We start from the raw sequence: 18,042 nt of genomic DNA, 5'->3' as shown, positions 1-18,042 counted from the left end.
TTTCCTAGCATTTTTTCTTTGTTCAATTTGAAACATATAATGGGGTTTCTATGACCAAATCTGTAAAAAAGAAGACACCTACGGAGAGTTTAATAAATAAATAAAAATTAATATAGTGTAAATATTCAGTCTTTACAGATGTTATTTTATAATGGAAAACGAGAAAGCACAAAAATAATTTCTAACTTTGGGTTGTGTTTTTGTCTTCTTTTTAAACGTATGTATTAAAATTGCCCCCGATAAAAATTTTACATTCAAAAAGTGGACATACAGTGTACTGTACGTAAAATCAAAAAATTCTAAATTCAACAGCACTGAAGATTTTTCGTTTCTTTGTATGTCCGAAAATCGTGTAATAAACGATTCAGTTTATTTCGATTTATTCAATTCATACGAAATCACAAATCGCAAATTAAGTTTGAATAATTTATTCTTAAGGTCTCTACCAACATCCACCGATTAAAGAGAATAATTTTTAAAAGAATTATTATTTTAATAAAATACACGAAACTAATACTCTTCAAAATACAACATTTATATATTTCAGACAGATTTTGTCAAATTAAGCCTTTGAACAAAACGAAGAATATAATTAATTAATTAATTTTATAATTTTTGTTTGGCAACACTGACAGTGTTAGGAATCAATCCGGTGGCATGAGAGTCTTGACCAAGAAAAATTCGGATTATTTGAAAAAAATATTGATTAAACACGTAAGTAATAATTATAATTTAATCTTAAAAATATTTAAGAGCAATTATAAAAATATTTAAGTATTTCCGACGATGTATTTGCCGTAGGACATTTCATTAACAAAACGGCGCCAAAATTCTTGAGATTATCTAGGGAAAATTCTAGGGAGATATCGGCGCCATTTTTGCCATCTTTCATCGAATAAAATTATCAAATGCGATTGCTTGTATTTGGACACATGATTCAGTATGTCATATGTCTTAATGTTTACTTGAATTGTTAAATTAAGCAAACAATTTAAGTAAACATTGGATATTTGATTATAATTAAGGGAAAATTTCCATTATGAAATTTAGAAACAAAAGATGATATACAAAAAATTAGAGTTAAAAGATTACGAAAAAGAGGCATGGGAACGGATGTTTTCTTCTTTAAAGAGTTCACTGTATGGTTAATGAGAATTTTATGGATACAAGCTTTTCCCCGCACATCTACTGTATTGTACATAAGGTCAGGACACCAATGGTCCCTATGGAGCCGCCATTTTGGATCAGCAGTTCCAAGGTCACGGTGCTATCTACGTGGTGTAAATTGCACGTTCCTTTGAGTTCGAGCCACATAATTCCTTTTATAATTTCAAATAGAGTATTTTTTCATTTAGAGCAGAGGTCCCCAAACTTTTTTGTCTCATAGACCACTTGCCAATTTTTTCTGTTTTGGGTAGACTCCCCGCCTTTCTTATATTGAATTGTTACAAATTCATCAACTTCAAATGTGTTTTTGACAGCTGACACAGTGCTACTCACTTTGATAGGTTTAACTGTACAGTGAAAAAGTTAAAAAAAAAAACACATGTTAGGTTTTATACATTTATTAATTAAGACGACACAAAATGCAAATCTACTAAAATTATAACATAAAATAACTACACAAAAAAATAAATGCTTTTAATGGGAGGGATGAGCCTGATGCTTTAATAGCAAATTTTCGGTATTTGGCTTCAATTTAGTTAGGTTTAACCTTAAATCTCCTCGATCGGTGATTTCTAATTTATTTCTTCCTTTTGTAAGAAGATTGGCAACCGCGCTGAAACCCCGTTCCATGAGGTTTGAAGATGGAAAAGCCATCAAAAACTTTCTCGCGATAGTCCATAATGCAAGATAAGTAATAGGTATGTCTGTCTGAAACCAAAATTGCTGATATCCCTTTCTGAACTGTACCTTAAGTTCTTTGTTAGTGCTTATTCCGATCAGTTCTTCTTGTAATATGACATCCATTTCTTCAATGTCACCGTATGGATCGATAATCCATTGTGGTATTTCCGTCATCAAACCTAATTTCAAAGTCTATGTGAAACATATTTAAATGTTAAACGTAAGTTGAAACATCATCTTAGCAGTTTGTGACAAAGTGGAAAAATTCGCATAGTCCAATATTTTGCATCATTAGTTTAATTTTGATAAGAAAAGCTGAAATGATGGACTTTGTTTATATCAAATTTAGACTGTCACCTTGTAATTACAAGTTAACCTCATTAAATTTAGTGAACAAATCTGTTAAATAAGCAATGTCTGATTTCCACTTAATTAAATTTTCTTTTAAAATTGGATCTTTATCATCCAAAAACTGTAAAACTGTTTCAAAATGGTTAGATTGGTTGATTGAACTCAAGAGAATATTCTAACAATTAGCATTAATTAAGTTTATTGGTTTGACCCGTCGATGGAGAATTTTCCCATGATTAAAGCATGGAGTCATAAAGTTCCCCAAATCGAGCTCTAAATCTTCATCATGTTTCATAAACATTTATATTTAAAAAATTTTTACTTTATAGGTAATTTATGTCTATTATAAGAAAGTATTGTGTAAGTACTGTACATAGGTACTATCTGTGTTATGTAAATTATTCCATTTATGGAAAGCCAAAATTTCGGTCATGACCTGCTTAAATGGGATTCATTCTCGTGGACCCCCATTTACATCTCGTGTACCCCCAATTTTTTTTCGCTGACATGCAGTTCGGAGGTAATATGCCCTTGCAGTTCGCAGTCGACCCCTAGGGGTCGATATAAACCACTTTGGGAATCATTGATTTAGAAGTTACTCTGACACATAATTAAAGGTTTTAACAAAGTAGGCTTCAAAATAAAAAGCTATATCAAGGTTTGTATAATAAAGTACGAGAATAAATTTATTTAGTTTTGAAATGCAAAATTAGAGAAGAAATTTTGGAGATATTTCTTAAAATAAAAATATATTTAGTTTTCTATATTCGCATGCACTTTACATTATTACACAAACTACAAACTGGAGCTCAGATTAAACATTTTTATAAATTAAAATTAGATGAAAAGGAAAGAAAACCATTCTCACAAACTTTATATATTATGTAAAGTAAACCTTCGAAAGTATTTGCAAGAGAATAATTTTCTTCATTTAGGAATTTTCTTACGCATATAAACTAAATTTATTTATTTTTATAGAGAATTAAATAAGTACATTTATAAAAATTTATTAAACAGTAGACAAAAAATAGAAATATCTGTTTCAACTTTATTTATTGTGTTATTTTACAATAAAATGATTATTAAGCAACAATTACTCATTAATATATGCAATTTGTAATATGTATTCTGAATTATTATGAAATATTACTTTAAATGGCTGAAAGTTTTAATTTCAATTACTATATTTTATTTTAAATTTTAAAGTAGGTCTTCACTCCACAAACAACGTATTATAACATTTATTCTGTTTTAAAATCTTTGTTTTAATGTTTTTGTTATTCTGTTTAATAAGTTACATAATGTTGTTATACAATCTGTCAGAAAACTAAAACTTTACCACAAACAGTTTATAGACTAGTACTGATCCGAGAACTATCTTTTAATGAATTTAAACAGCGTTAATTAAAACCACTTTAATGATGCCTACTGCAAACATTTTATAATAAGTGTTAAATATTAAAGCAATTTATATACTGGATTTTTTTTTTAACAACAAAATATTTAAGAGAAACCTCTATTAGTAACAGAATATTGTATTTTCCCATTTCACTAAAACTGTTACTTCAGAAAATGCAACACGTTCACACTGAATGACAGTGCAGTAAAACCTCACTTAACAAGCACCTCGCACAACGAGTATTTCGCATAACGAGCAAAAACAAATTGTAAAAAATGCCCTCGTTTAACGAGCGATATTTCGCATAACGAGTGATGGGGATAGGGGACGTCCCGAATTGTGCGCATGCGGCATGCTCCATCAGTCTGTGTTTAGCATTCGTTCCGCTAGCATCTTAGTGTCGCTTGTGATCACATATTTTTCAAAACTTGTGTTCACACATATTAATTACTTATAAACATCAACAACCATAGCCCGTTATATAATAAACACGCCAAACGATATGCCAAATTCTTGGGAGATTAAATTTAATGACCGATTCCAAATTAAATTTTAGAAATGTCTGAATTAAAAATTAACTATTTACAATTATTATATTTAATAAGAGATGGAAACATAACTGCCTAACTCTAGTCAAATTAATTAATTTCTAATATTTAATTATAGCCTTTACATAACCCAAGAATTTAGCATATCGTTTGTGGTGTTTATCAAACATATTTATTAACTGTGATTTTTTTTTTTTTTTTTTTTTTTGTTTCTGCAAATCAAATTCTCATTCCAGGATGGTTCATTCCGCGCTAGAAGAAAATATGATGAAGATTCACGCTCCTTAACAGTGTATATTGTACAATTTTTTGTTTTGAATAAACGTTATACATAAAACATTGAGCATTTTTTCGATTCGTATTTTACATTAATTTCTATGAAAAAAATTGTTTCGCTTAACGAGTGTTTTGCATTACGAGTAATTCTCCGGAACGAATTATGCTCGTTAAGCAAGATTCCACTGTATATGCATTATTTGAATCAAAATATGAAGTTTTTATAACTTCACTAAATTTCAGTTGGAGTGTTTTCTTACTGAATATATTCAAGCAATCTTGTATAGCTGTTGTTCCTGATAAAAGATAACATCAACTAGAAGCGGAAAATAATTTTCTGTAGTCTTCTAAGCAAGTAATCATTTTTTATATGTATTATTACAAATATCACAGCAGAAATCTTCACAATAATAATTAAATTATTATTATTTATTAAAGTTAAGTGTTTTTGAATAATAATTAATTACTGAATATTTTTTATGGTGATATGTGGTTTTTGTGGTAAATATTTTTTAAAATCTGTAAAAGCAATGCCCTAAATACATTTGTTAAACTAAAGTTGCACTTATTTGGAGGTAATTCTCTTTCTCTTGGTGTTTTTCTTCTTAATTTCAGACGGGACGGTGGATTTGGAACATCAAAAAGGGTCGGAATTGCATTCCATTTCAATAATTTTTTTTCATCCGCTCTTCTAAGTTCAAATTGTGACTCCTCAAAATGTATCTAAAAATTTAATTACGTTACATTACAAAAGTTATATTTTTAACATTATTTTATTCACTAACCTCACACAGCCTCGAACTCTCGGTTTCCATTTATCTGTTTTGCAATTTTGACGCCATTTAGCTCTCCTGGCTTTGTCGGCGGAAAAACGAAACAATCTTACATCTTTTTCTGTCGAATTTTTACAATTCGATGCTTAACACCTAACCATTTTAAAAATATTTATATATCTAACAAGAAATCCAACCAATTGAGATCGAAAGAAACAATCATCATCGCTCTAGCAACACCGTACACATAACCTAAAACTGAGCTAAAATGGCGACTGCTGCGATGCATAACGGTATCGTGTCTTGACCTTATGTTTATAGACCTTGTTGTACAGTACATACTTCAGAAGGTTTCTCTAACGGGATCCCCACTGTTTTTTATATCCCGGGAAACAGACTACTTTTTTCTCAAAATCTCGGGAGAAGCAAAGAACCGGGAAAAGTGAAACTCCAGTACGTACAGTACCTTAGCTTTCAGGATCACGTGATCTATTTATACATAGTTACTAGCCCGATATTATCGTTTAAAAATTATCTTTGATTAAATGTTTCGAAAAACTTAATAACAAAGTTTAAAAGTGTACATCAAATTTTATTTTAGAGTCGAATTTTATTTAATTCGTAAGCGTAGAAGTACAGTAAGACCCCGCTTAACGCGGGGGATCCGTTCCTAGATGACAGAGCGCTAAACGAAACAGCGTTAAACGGGGTCATCTTAACACGTAAATAAGGGGGATACGTGAAACAGGACAGAGATTAGGAAAATTTATCAGTTTTTTTTTGTTTTATTTTATAACATTTATTGTTAAATACTTTTTATTACATTAATTATAGACTTATTTATTGCTAATATCGAAATTTATTCATAAAACATTCATGAAAATAAAAAAAAGTTCGAGTAAAGAAGTTATGTTTGAGATGAGGAAGGTTTTTCCTCATCTGACATCTTTTGTTTCTTTGTGAAGAAGTCGTCTAACGTCGTTTGCCTTTTCATGTTTCGTTCAGCAAACAGTTGTCGATAGCAAGACATCGTATCCATGACACTTCGTCTTGCCTTTGAACTTCTATCAAAATTGAAATCATTTTGTATAAACTGATTCATTATTTCCGTTATAGTGGCTAAACTTTTTTTTTAGAAAATCCGTTGAAAGTTCCTTTTTTTTCCTCATCTTCAGAAACGCTAATTTCGTCATCTTCATGCACCTGTTGTTCTACTAATTCTTTAAGATCGTCGTTGGAAAAACTTTCTCCAGTTGTAACTTGCAATAATTCTTTAATATCCTGCGCATTTATATTATCCAACCGTGTTTCATTAGCCAGCTTGACAATTTCGTCGACATCAACAATGGATTCTCTTGTGTCAACATTCTTGCTTAGCTCCGGCCATACATTCTTCCATACTCCTTTCAAAACATTTCTCGGTCACTTCATTCCAGGAAAGGTTGATGTTGTCTACAGCATCCACGATATTATAGTTTTTCCAAAAATCTCTAATGCATTGTTTATCTACTCCATCTGTTTTATCAATCAGTTGTCGGAATGTCCGCCGCAGATAATAAACTTTAAAATTTGATATTACGCCTTGATCCCAACAGTGCGTGCGATCTCGGATAATTCCAATACTACCGCGTAATACCGAAACAGCGTTAAGCGGAGTCTTACTGTATACATTTGTTTATTTATTATTATTCTAGTGGGGTTGTTCAATTATTCCTCAAAAATATTTATAACTGGAAGATTCATAACTTTTATATTTATTTTCTTACCAGTAACTGTTTTATGTATTTTAAATGCGATTAATAACATTACAGACGGTTTTCGTACACTGATTTTCTGTAATCTGGACATAATTTTGTGTCATTTTTCAGAAATCACTATTTATTTTTATTATTCTTTCTTGGACAAACATAATATCTTACAACTTTTTATAATTTAACCAGAGAGTAAATTGATGATTATGAAATTTCATCCAAGTTTGCTACAATTTCTCATAATTTCCGAAAAAAATGATGGAATATCACAGCTTTCAATATATAACGTGACCAGCGCAATTTCAAGATTTTTCAATAAGACAGATTGAACTAGTTTATAAATTGGTTTAAATTCTGGAATATCTGCAGCTTATATAAGTGCATTGTGCCAAAAGTTTGTCCTCTTGCTCTCAGTTCATTGCAGAGCTTAATTGGCATAACCAATTGTCAACTGTAACGTTTCGTAGTGCAATACAAAGAGTATCATTGTTTAACTCATGTTCCTCATCAAGTTCAAAACTCTCTTCTGAAATAATTTTTGAATCAGTATCATATTCATTAAACAAATTTTTCTACAACAGCATCACTTTCTAGATATGACTCATAAAAGGAAGTAACTTCTAATGCTGTACGTATTTCATCCTTAAATAAAGTCTTTAATGACGCCATTGTAAAAATGAATATAAGGGATACTGGTATACGTAAATTTCAATACGCGTAACAATAACTACAGAAAGAGTAAGTTTAATATTGCGAGCAATTGAAAAACTTATACAAATCGTCCGGTGAGATATTTTGAAACATATTGTAATTTAACTCAAAAAATGTAAGTGATCTTACGCATATTCTTGTCCTTTGATAAAGCAGAAAATGAATGAAGATTAGCTGAAAAAGTAGAGCTACCAGTGAAAGCACAAAAAAGTTATGTAAGTTTTGAACATTTTCTCATTAGTGCATTTAATGGTTCATATTCATGTATCAGAAGTATCCTTTTTACCTTACAGTTTATTAATTTTTTACCTTGCAGAAAATTAATTTATTAAATTTTCTATATGGTAATATCAAAATAACTAACAACTTTAATAAAGACTAGTGATGGGACGATTAATCGGAATCGAGCAAATCTCGTCACGATTTCCGATTCATAAAACAATTTTTTCCATATTTAAGAAGAAAATTAATTATTAGTTTCAAAAATTAAAAACTTTTTAAATTACGATATTAATTAACAATTAAATATTAGCTTGTTGGAAGTTTTCACGTCGACAATATACAGCACGCGACGTCTGTCACAGCGGACGTTTCTTTCGTATAGTCGGAGCCACGACATAGACCCCGAATCGTTAAAAAGTTAACGTAGAAACTAGCGCCACCATTTCATGCCAAAGATTGTAGACGCCGCTATGACAATCTGAGGCAAAAAGTGCATACGTAGTGGACAGATTGTTATGCCGATTTATGGTAGCTATTTCTGACGTAATTGCTATTTATTTAGACTCGAGTGTGCGGGAATTGTCACAAGAGCATAACAGGAATGCCACCGAGTTGCCGTGCAGTTAATTGTATAGCAAGGTATGAAAAAGGATCCGGTATCACGTTTCGCCTGTACTGTACAGTACGTTAAATATAGCCTAGTTGCTCTGATACTATATTGTCGATTGGCGACCAGAATTTTATAACTGATGAAGAAAAACTTCCTTCAGAAGTTCGTATTACCCGATGTTGATTATTTTTTAAATTTATATATTGAACACAGGGATACCTGTATTTATAGATTTATTCATAACTCATTTTCTCGAAACGGCTGATCACATTCTCTTGCTACATGTCCGTAGTCTGCGCAACAATAATGAACACATTATTGCCAACTATCAGTGTTTTCCTGAACAATAGTGAATTTTTATTTTATAATCAATTAATTTATGAAAACAATTTTTATCTTAACGATCAAATTTTTCCAACATAAAGAAAACTTTCAAACATCTTATAATTTCAGTAAAATTTGTTATTTAAATTTAAGTAAAATTTGTTTTATGTCCTAAGGAATTAGTACAAAGTTACTGTTGAGAACAAATCACATAGGAACACTAATTTGATGGAAAAAGTAGGTTTATTTTCTATAATATAGACAGGATATGCATTTCGGGTTTAATGCTCCTTTTCAGTTCAGTCCTATTTTATTAAATATATCGGCAAAAATTAAATATGAATCTTGGGTGATTTGTTCTCAAACCACAACTTTGTCCTAATTCCGAAGGACATACAGTTAATTATGAGAACAATAAGTAATTAAGTACCAAGTAAAATTTGTTGATATGAATGAAACAAAATATATAATTTATACATTAAATGATATTAACAAAAGATTAATTACTAGCTTCTAAAACTATCAATTTTGCATAAATCACTAATGTCCAAACTTGTACTTTATGTAATAACATTTCATTTTTTAGCATTGAATGACATAATTTTTTAATAGTATTGTACGAAACATACATTTGTACTATTAGTTCAATGGAAATGGAATCCTGCAAATGTTTAGACAATTAAATTGATTTTGTGCTAATTAAAACGTGTATTTTATTTATTTTTTTTCTTAACAGAGAAGTTTTGAAATGTCTTTTCGTTTTGTAGATAAAAGTATAACCAATAAATCTATCTATAAAATCTATAAATAAACTGATTTCAAATATTTTATTTGCTTGTATCATTTGTTAAATACAGTAGAGCATCGATTATCCGACCCCCCGATTAACCGACTTATCGGTTAACCGACCGCGTTCTAGTCGGCAAATTCAAATGTCCCCTAGTGATGTGGCGCTACAATATTTGGTTGTCTTGGCTACTTTAATGTTATTTTTGTTAAGTTTTTGCATGTTTTAGCTGGCAGCACTGGCTCGACCATGAAAGGGGGACTAGTATTTAATCCACGCCTAATGCACTATACTAATAATGTATTTTTTCATACTTTTCGGTTATCCGACTTTTCAATTATCCGACCAACCCCAGTCCCCAATTAAGTCGGATAATCGATGCTCTACTGTATTCCTTCCTACCAGTTTTCATCATTAATGTGCGAAAATTATGTCTATTTATATTTTTACTATGGATAACAGGGTGAGCTTTTATCTTTGTATGAATTATATATACTTTAATCTCCATAAAGTATTTTCATGTTTTTATTAAAGTTGTTAGTTACGTTAACATTACCATATAGAAAATTTAATAAATTTTCTGTACGATAACTGTATTTAAAATCGAAAGAATAGTTACTGTATATTAATAACTAAACAGTACAGTGGTGCCTCGTATAACTTACGCCTCGAATAACGGACGCTGCGAACAACGGACTTTCCAGCATAATTGGTGACTGTTTCATCGGTGCGTTCTTTAATAGCGGTCGCTCTGCGTCTCCGCTACTACGGGAGTGCGCTGCTGTTTGTAGGCATTTAGGAACGACGGTGAAAGAAAGAAAGATGGCGGCGCACGCACTATCGATAGTATCGTGATGGAGGAATCTATAATTCTAAAATATGAGCTTTAAAAGGCAAAAGAAGGGTCCCAATTGTAAAATTCAACCATAAAATGAATTATTTGTTGAAAAAGCATTCAAAATAGCCTCGAAAAAAAAAATTCGTAAAGACACTTACATCACCGCGTGCGCTAACTCGCGCTTTCACAATTTCTAAATTCTCATTCATAAAACCACATAATGGACCCGAAACGAAACTATCTGAGCCATGGAGGACGCCATGTTGCTTTCCACCGTAAACTACTGCTACAAGGAGTCGTTTTTGCCGTTCGAGGGCGTGCATTCCCACCGGAATTTAGGAACGGGTTCCGCGGGAATTTTTAAACGGATGTCGCTCGCGCAGAGTTACGCGGAGGAATAAAAGAACGCACCCCATGTTCATTTTTTATGATACAGTACGGATCTTTTATGCTGCGGAACGAATTAGATGTTTTAACATGTATTTCTATGGGAAAATGCGTTTCGTATAACGGACGTGCACCTGAAACGGATTAAGTACGTTATATGAGGCACCACTGTATATACAAAAATTATATTTTTATGATTATGGAATAAATAAATTTAATTCAAATATAAAATAAAATTCGATATATACTTCTAAAGAAGTTTATTACTGTAAAAATTTTTTTGAAACATTTAATTAAAAAATAATTATGAGATTGAAACTATGAAGACCAGATGACAAAACTTTCAGGAGACACATGACGTCATTTACAGAGAGCACGTTTATCTGAAACTCAAAGATCACATGACCCTGACAACCAAGAAACATTGACGAAGATACGATCGTTTTCGGATCTGTGTACTGTACCTTGTATCAAAAGAAAAGTAAAAGAAATGTTTCTTCTGTATAAATAAATTCAGAGTAAATTAATTCTTTTTACCTTTATGTCGTTACTCTTGTAAAATTTTGTTTGTATCCTTGTTTACTTGTATTTTGTTTATTAATAGGACTTATAATACTGGTGTAGTTTCCGATTAGCAAAAAACGAGATCTTAGTCAAAAGATTAAAAAAAATATCTTTATTTTCACCTGAGGAACATAAAAGGAATTTAATTTGATAATAGGTATGTAGATGACTGTATAATTATTTTTGACAGAACGGAGACAAATGAAGAATTAATAATGAAACAAGCAAATGACATTAAAGAAAATATAGTTTGAAATAGAAACAAAAAAATAAAAAATAAAATAGTATAAATTATTTAGACAGTATATACAAAGAAAAGAAGATAAACTAGAATATAAAAAACATGTTAAATTTAGGCAAGTGTTCAAAGTAATCAACTGTAAATCAAATGTACTGTACAGTACCAATAACTATGAAGATTAATATAAATATTTAAAATGTATATAGATAAAATTAAAGGTAGAACTAGTAAAATAGAAAACCAGGAAACAGAAATACAACAAATAGTAAAAATATTTTTGTTTAACGGTTATTTTAAAAGATTATTAGATTAACAACGAAGATTAAAGATTAACAATGAAACGAGAAAAAAAAATAATTTGGTATAAAGGATATAATATGTATAAAGGAGTAATTAAAGGAAATTATGTAAATTCAGCAGCTGCCAAGCGTTGCACTAAAGAAGGATGTGAGATAAATTTAAGTACAGTAAAAATAAAGAAAAAAGAAAGAAATGGATTTAAGAGACAATTATTCGAACACATTCATATAAAAAAAAAAAAAAAGGTAATGGAATTAATAATAATTTAGGAAGAGCAATTCACCAATCATGGAATAGCATCATTTATAGAGAGTGTAACGGGTAGAAAAGTATGTAAAGAGGAAGTAAAAGTAGAAAATATTATAAAGAAAAGAAGTATATTGCTAATAGAAACAGGTGAAAATAAAGATACAGTCGACTCCGCATAAGTCGACACCCCAAGGGGAAGTGGAAATGTGTCGAGTTATCCGATGTGACGACTAAAGCGAAGTTGGGGAAAAAACCACAAAACTACAATTAGGAAAATATAGTAGTGCGTTTTACAGTAGTATAGGCTTACAATACATTGTATCCTCCATTTACAATTACTCTGTAGATGAAAAACTGAAAAATTCGTTTAGCGTTGTTTGTTTTGAGCACTTAACCGTCTCGACTTTCTTTTTCAACGATCACGAACGCTTTGAAAACATCATCTTCGCAATTGTCAATTGTTGGCAAGTAACGTCTAAGGATTCTTAATGCCTCTGGCATGAGAAATTGCAAAATTGGATTCTGGTGTGACGTTGATGTAGATTGTATATTTTCTTTTTGTTTATCTGTTATTATTTTATACATAAAAATACATAAAATGTTAAGGCATTTTTATTAATATGTATATATATATATATATATATATATATATATATATATTAATAATATTAATATATTAAATATATTAATTATATATTAATAAATAAATAGACCCCCTCCTGAAAAAAATGAATTCGCACCACACTTGCGGAGTGAATTCATTTTTTCGAGAGGGGGTGACTAATCGGAGTGTGGGACAGCAAAAGTATGTCAACTTATCCAGTGGTGACGAGTTAAACGGTGTTGAGTAAACCGGAGTTTTTTTTAACAATAATGCCTCTGTAAGTCGGCCGGGACCACAGAAAGCTGACTACTTAACCGATGGTGTCGAGTTATCCGGGTGTCGACTTATGCGGACTCGACCGTATTTTGATTTGACTTTTGACTAAGATTTTTATGCTAATCGAAAACTACACTAGTATAATAAGTTCTATTAATAAACAAGGTCCAAGTATACAAGTAGAATTTGATCAAAGTAAATTAAATTAAAATTTATTTGATAAAAATTGTAAAAGCTGTTATTTTATTAATTGCAACAGTTTTCGAAACATCTTAGTTGGATATAGCAAAAGGTACGATAAAATGTCGGCATCTGAACGTGGATCCGATCAAGACTACAAATTTTATCATGGATTCGAATAATCGACATTATTTTCTAGCAATGTCAATAAATTCCATTGCAGATTAGAAACGTTTATAATGAGGACATTCTGCCTGGAATTTGACATTATAATGTTGGTATGTCGTGTTGAATCACCAAATCATCTGTGTATGTATCTAGATAAGAATGCAGAAAAAACTATAAAATTTAAAATTTATTTTTACCTTGTACTTTCACTTTTCTATTATTATAGAATAAACCAAACAAGTAGCACTTAGTTTTAAAAATTATATTTTTAATATGATCATTTTATTTACAGTAAAATGGAATTAATATATTAATTATTATTTATTTGAGGACATTTTAAATTATTTCTAAAACCAGGTTATTTTTCTTTGACAGAATGCAAAAAGTAGATGAGAAGATTATTCCATCCGAATGGTATCTTCTTCGCACAGGTAATGTGCAGTTATTAGTAGTTATACCACTTACAAGAGACGACATCGTTATTGGTAGATATACCAATTCGCATCTAAAAGTAAGTCCTCGTGTATCCAGAAGACACGCTCAAATTCATAAAACCGAAAATGGCGTTTGGTATATAAAAGATTTAAACAGCAGCAATGGACTTTACTTAAATAAAGTAAAAGTAAAACCCGATAAAGATTTTAAAGTAAACGATGGTGACGTGATAGGATTTGGTGTGGCAGATGTAAAGAAAGAAACTGATTTTGAGTTTATCCTATGCAGGAAATATTATAATACAAGACAATTTAGAAAACCAAGTTTGATTGCTGATAGGTATAATAAATTAAAATTACAAATGAAAAAACGTAAAACAACTAAATCTAAAACATCGTCGAAATATAAAAGGATCAAATTGGGTAATTTTGATTGTGATGAATCTATTGAAGGTTCCTCTATATCTGTTTCAGTCGAATCAAAAGAACAGCCGACATCGAGCAAAGACGAAAAGAAAAGAGAAAATAAACAAAATGTTAATTCGTCGCCAAAATGCAAGCGAAATAGTTTTGAAAAGAAAAAGTTAAGCATTAAACTTTCTGTAAAGAGAAGTACGAAAAATGTTTGTAAAGACAATTATGAGATAATAAACGAAGTACTAAAAGGCAAGATTTCTCGAGAAAGCAAAAAATAACTAGATTACAACATAACTGCGTACAACAACCACATTTTCAAACTAAAACCACGTCAACTCAATCAAACAACAAAAATTCAAGATTATTTAAATTATCGAATTCGAAATCAAAAAACAAGGAAAAGGCATTTATGTCCAGTCCACAATGGTCAGAGATGAATGCTGAAGAGACGTTTTATGATTCATCTGAAGATAATATGAAGCAAGTCTCGGAGAAAACTTTATTTGAAAATAATAGTTCAAAATCAAAACTGATGAATTCCGACATATTAAAAATTAAAATTAAGAGAGTAAAACACGCAACTAATAAAGAGAATATTAACGAACAATTTAGAAAAGATAAAGATTTACATTCGGTTAGAATTACATCGAACAATGAATCGAATGAAGTTGGAAGTTTATTTAGTACTGAAAAAGAATGGTTACCATCAGTCATTTCAGAAAAAATGTCTGTTAACTATCCTTCAGGATGTATAAAAAATAATATAGAAATTTCATTTCTCAAAACTCTGCAACAGAATCCAGAGGATAAAATACAAAGTACCAGTTATTTAGAAAAAGATGAAAGCAAAACAATAACAAATACAACGCAAGACTTGGAAGAAATACAAGTTTATTCTTTACCCGTAATTAAATCTACCTCAGAAAATAAAAAGAAAAGAAATTTAAGTTTACCGAATGAACAAGAAACAAGAATGCTTTTACCGAAGATTAAAATTAAATATTCAGAGTGTAACAAAACAAATATCACTGAACATGACAAGATTTCTGGCAACAAATCACAATTTTCTTTGTTATTATCAAAAGATAATATTTCATGCAATAAAAAACCTGAAAACACAAACAGATTTTCTGTATTTAATAATGAAGAACAAATTGTGACCTTAGCAAATACATCATTTCAACTCGCAAATAATACATCATTTTGTTTCGACGATGAGAATGATAACATCATGTCAAGAGACTTCTACATACCATTTCTGAAAACTCTTGAAACTCCTAGATTCTTCCCAAATATTGTAAATAATTTAGAATGTTCTAAACGGCTCACAGAAATTATCATGGAAAGAATTATAGCAGTTATCTTAGAATGGATGAGAAGGAAAGAAACTTCAAAAATTATTTTAAATTACTTGATGAAAGTTTCTCTTCAGTACGATTCATACGAAAAATATTTTAATACATATTTCCAATTGCTCATGCTTGATTTGTTGGAATTTATAAATCAATCATCTGATGAGTACAAGAACAATCAATTTGATGCAATTATTTTGGAAACTTCGGTAACAGAACTTTGGTGTATTAAGTGCAAAATGCTAACTAATAAGAATTTTCATGTAAATGATTTGATTTGCTTTCAAGTGGTTACAATTCTGGAAAATATGCAAAAAAGCTATAAATTTGGTTTTGTTGCTGAACATTTGCAAGAAGATTTTCAGTGGAAAAGCACCGAGAATAACAGCAACAACAAATATTTAATTAAAATCCTTAAACAATATGGCCTAGTTTTAGCACAAGGAGTTCGTATCAGAATATCTTTAGTTTGTAGCATAACCAATTTTATACAGCAATGTGAAGCATTAGTGTCGTTAAAACAATCGTCACTACTTAAGTATGTACTTGAACCAGATTTTGAATGTTGTAGAATAGATACTGCCACTGAAAATCGACTTGCAGCAAGCAATCAATACACTTCCTGTCAAAGAAATGCTATTATAAATATATCACACACATTAGTTCAATCAAATAATCGTTGCATTATTATGCTACAAACACCACCAGGTACTGGCAAGTGTCAAACTGTTGCCGGTATTATACAGCAGATTTTATTGCAGCTCAACAATAAATCAAAAATTTTAGTTTTGTCTCTATCGGAAAGAAGTATCAAAGAAATAGGACAGAAGTTAAATGATTTGAATAACGAAAATATACGTTTAGTTTGTATTGGTAAACACCAGAAAAACTTTGTTAATTTAAAGCCATTTTGCATAGAAGAAATAATTCAAAGAAATGTAAACAAAATGTTTCCTGCTATTGTTAATTATTTGGATTTAGTTCAGAATCTGAAAAGTGAAATTATAATTAATGCCAATGTAGTATTGACAACAACTGATAATTTAAATTCTGAATTTACGAATTTTAGAAATGGATTTACTTGTTGTATTGTTTATGATTCGACACAACTTACAGAACTACAAAATTTAATTCCATTGCAATTTGGGATAGAAAAGTTGCTGCTTGTAGGAGATCCTCAGCAATTTTCAGCTTCATTATTGACAAAAGCTGCGTACGAATACGGCTTTCACGTGTCATTATTCGAGAGATTTTTTAATTATTTTGAAACATTAACTGATAAAAGTCCAGTGTTAATGCTATCGTTACAGTATTGTATTAATCCGTCTATAATTTCTTTTCCTTCATCGTATTTTTATTCTAATAATTTGAAATCTGCGAATGTTTCAAGTGAACTTCCAATTCTCCCATATTGTGTTATTGATCTGATTGATGTTAAAAGCGAAGAGAGTTCGATCCTGGAGACGAAATTTGTTGCCGAATTATGGGATGGTATTTCAAAAATAATTCCTAAAGATAAAACTGTAGGCATCGTTACGAAGTATAAATATCAGAGAGATACCATCAGAGATATTTTAATTGATAAAGATAAATATAGTCATGTAATTTCAGTGTATTCTTTTGAAGGCTTATGCAAATGTCCAATATTTGATATTGTTATCGTTTTATATTCTGCTCCACGCGAAGAAGAGAATTATAAACTTTTGAATATATTACTGACAAGAGCTAAATCTTCACTGATTTTATGTGGATATCTTACTATTATGAGCAACCACCATTTTTGGGACAGGCTAATTCAAGATGCTAGAAGGAGGAAAATTTTTTTTCGACTTCCTTCTTCTTACAGTTATTTTGCATGTGAAATTATGCAAACCAAAAATAAATTGTTTACATGAAAATTTTTTGAAAATTATTATAAATGCAATAGTATGAACGTGAATTGTGATAAAGATAACTTTCATGTGTGCATTTATCTCATAAAACTTTATGAGATAAATGTATATATGATAAATACTTTTCAGTATTCGACTGAAAATTTTTAAATATTAATGAAACGAAGTTTATTTTTACTTTTAAGTTCTGTATTTTAAATTGTAAATGTATCTGCGTTTTGTTTTATCTTTTGAAATAATATACGAATTCCACAAATTATAAGTTATTTTTAACGGAAAAATATGTAGAAATTTAAATATTTGTTTCTATTGAATTTCTGGTATTAGATGGAATGTTATTTATAAATGTGTTGTATTTTTTTTTTTTTTATTTTTCTTTTAACAAATTCTTAGAAAGTTTAAAAAGTTTAAAAACTTTCTCTAAGAATTTTATAAAATTTTTAATATTCATTATGAATAAAATATTTATATTGTTCTTTTCCTTTATTATTTTATTGCTTAAAATTTATGTTTGCATTACAGTTGATTGTTGAAGTATTA

General features: G+C 30.0%; 2 protein-coding genes across 2 annotated transcripts; both read left to right on the top strand.

Annotated features, from left to right (window-relative positions):
- The first annotated feature begins 675 nt into the window (after positions 1 to 675).
- On the top strand, positions 676 to 15,446 carry LOC136975408 (E3 ubiquitin-protein ligase rnf8-A-like). Its single transcript, XM_067270456.1, has 2 exons — positions 676 to 714; positions 13,783 to 15,446. Exon 2 carries the CDS (start codon positions 13,784 to 13,786, stop codon positions 14,534 to 14,536), a length of 753 nt encoding a protein of 250 aa, XP_067126557.1. The 5' UTR covers positions 676 to 714; position 13,783; the 3' UTR covers positions 14,537 to 15,446.
- LOC136975458 (probable helicase senataxin) lies at positions 14,692 to 17,586 on the top strand. Its single transcript, XM_067270518.1, has one exon. The coding sequence runs from the start codon at positions 14,692 to 14,694 to the stop codon at positions 17,503 to 17,505; it is 2,814 nt and encodes a 937-aa protein (XP_067126619.1). The 3' UTR covers positions 17,506 to 17,586.
- The last annotated feature ends 456 nt before the right edge of the window (positions 17,587 to 18,042 follow it).

The sequence above is a fragment of the Centruroides vittatus genome, unplaced genomic scaffold (assembly GCF_030686945.1).
Source record: "Centruroides vittatus isolate TY-2023 unplaced genomic scaffold, ASM3068694v2 contig_371, whole genome shotgun sequence".
Lineage (NCBI taxonomy): Eukaryota > Metazoa > Arthropoda > Arachnida > Scorpiones > Buthidae > Centruroides > Centruroides vittatus.
Note: the sequence above shows the minus strand (reverse complement) of the source record. Positions and strands in the feature narration are given on the sequence as shown.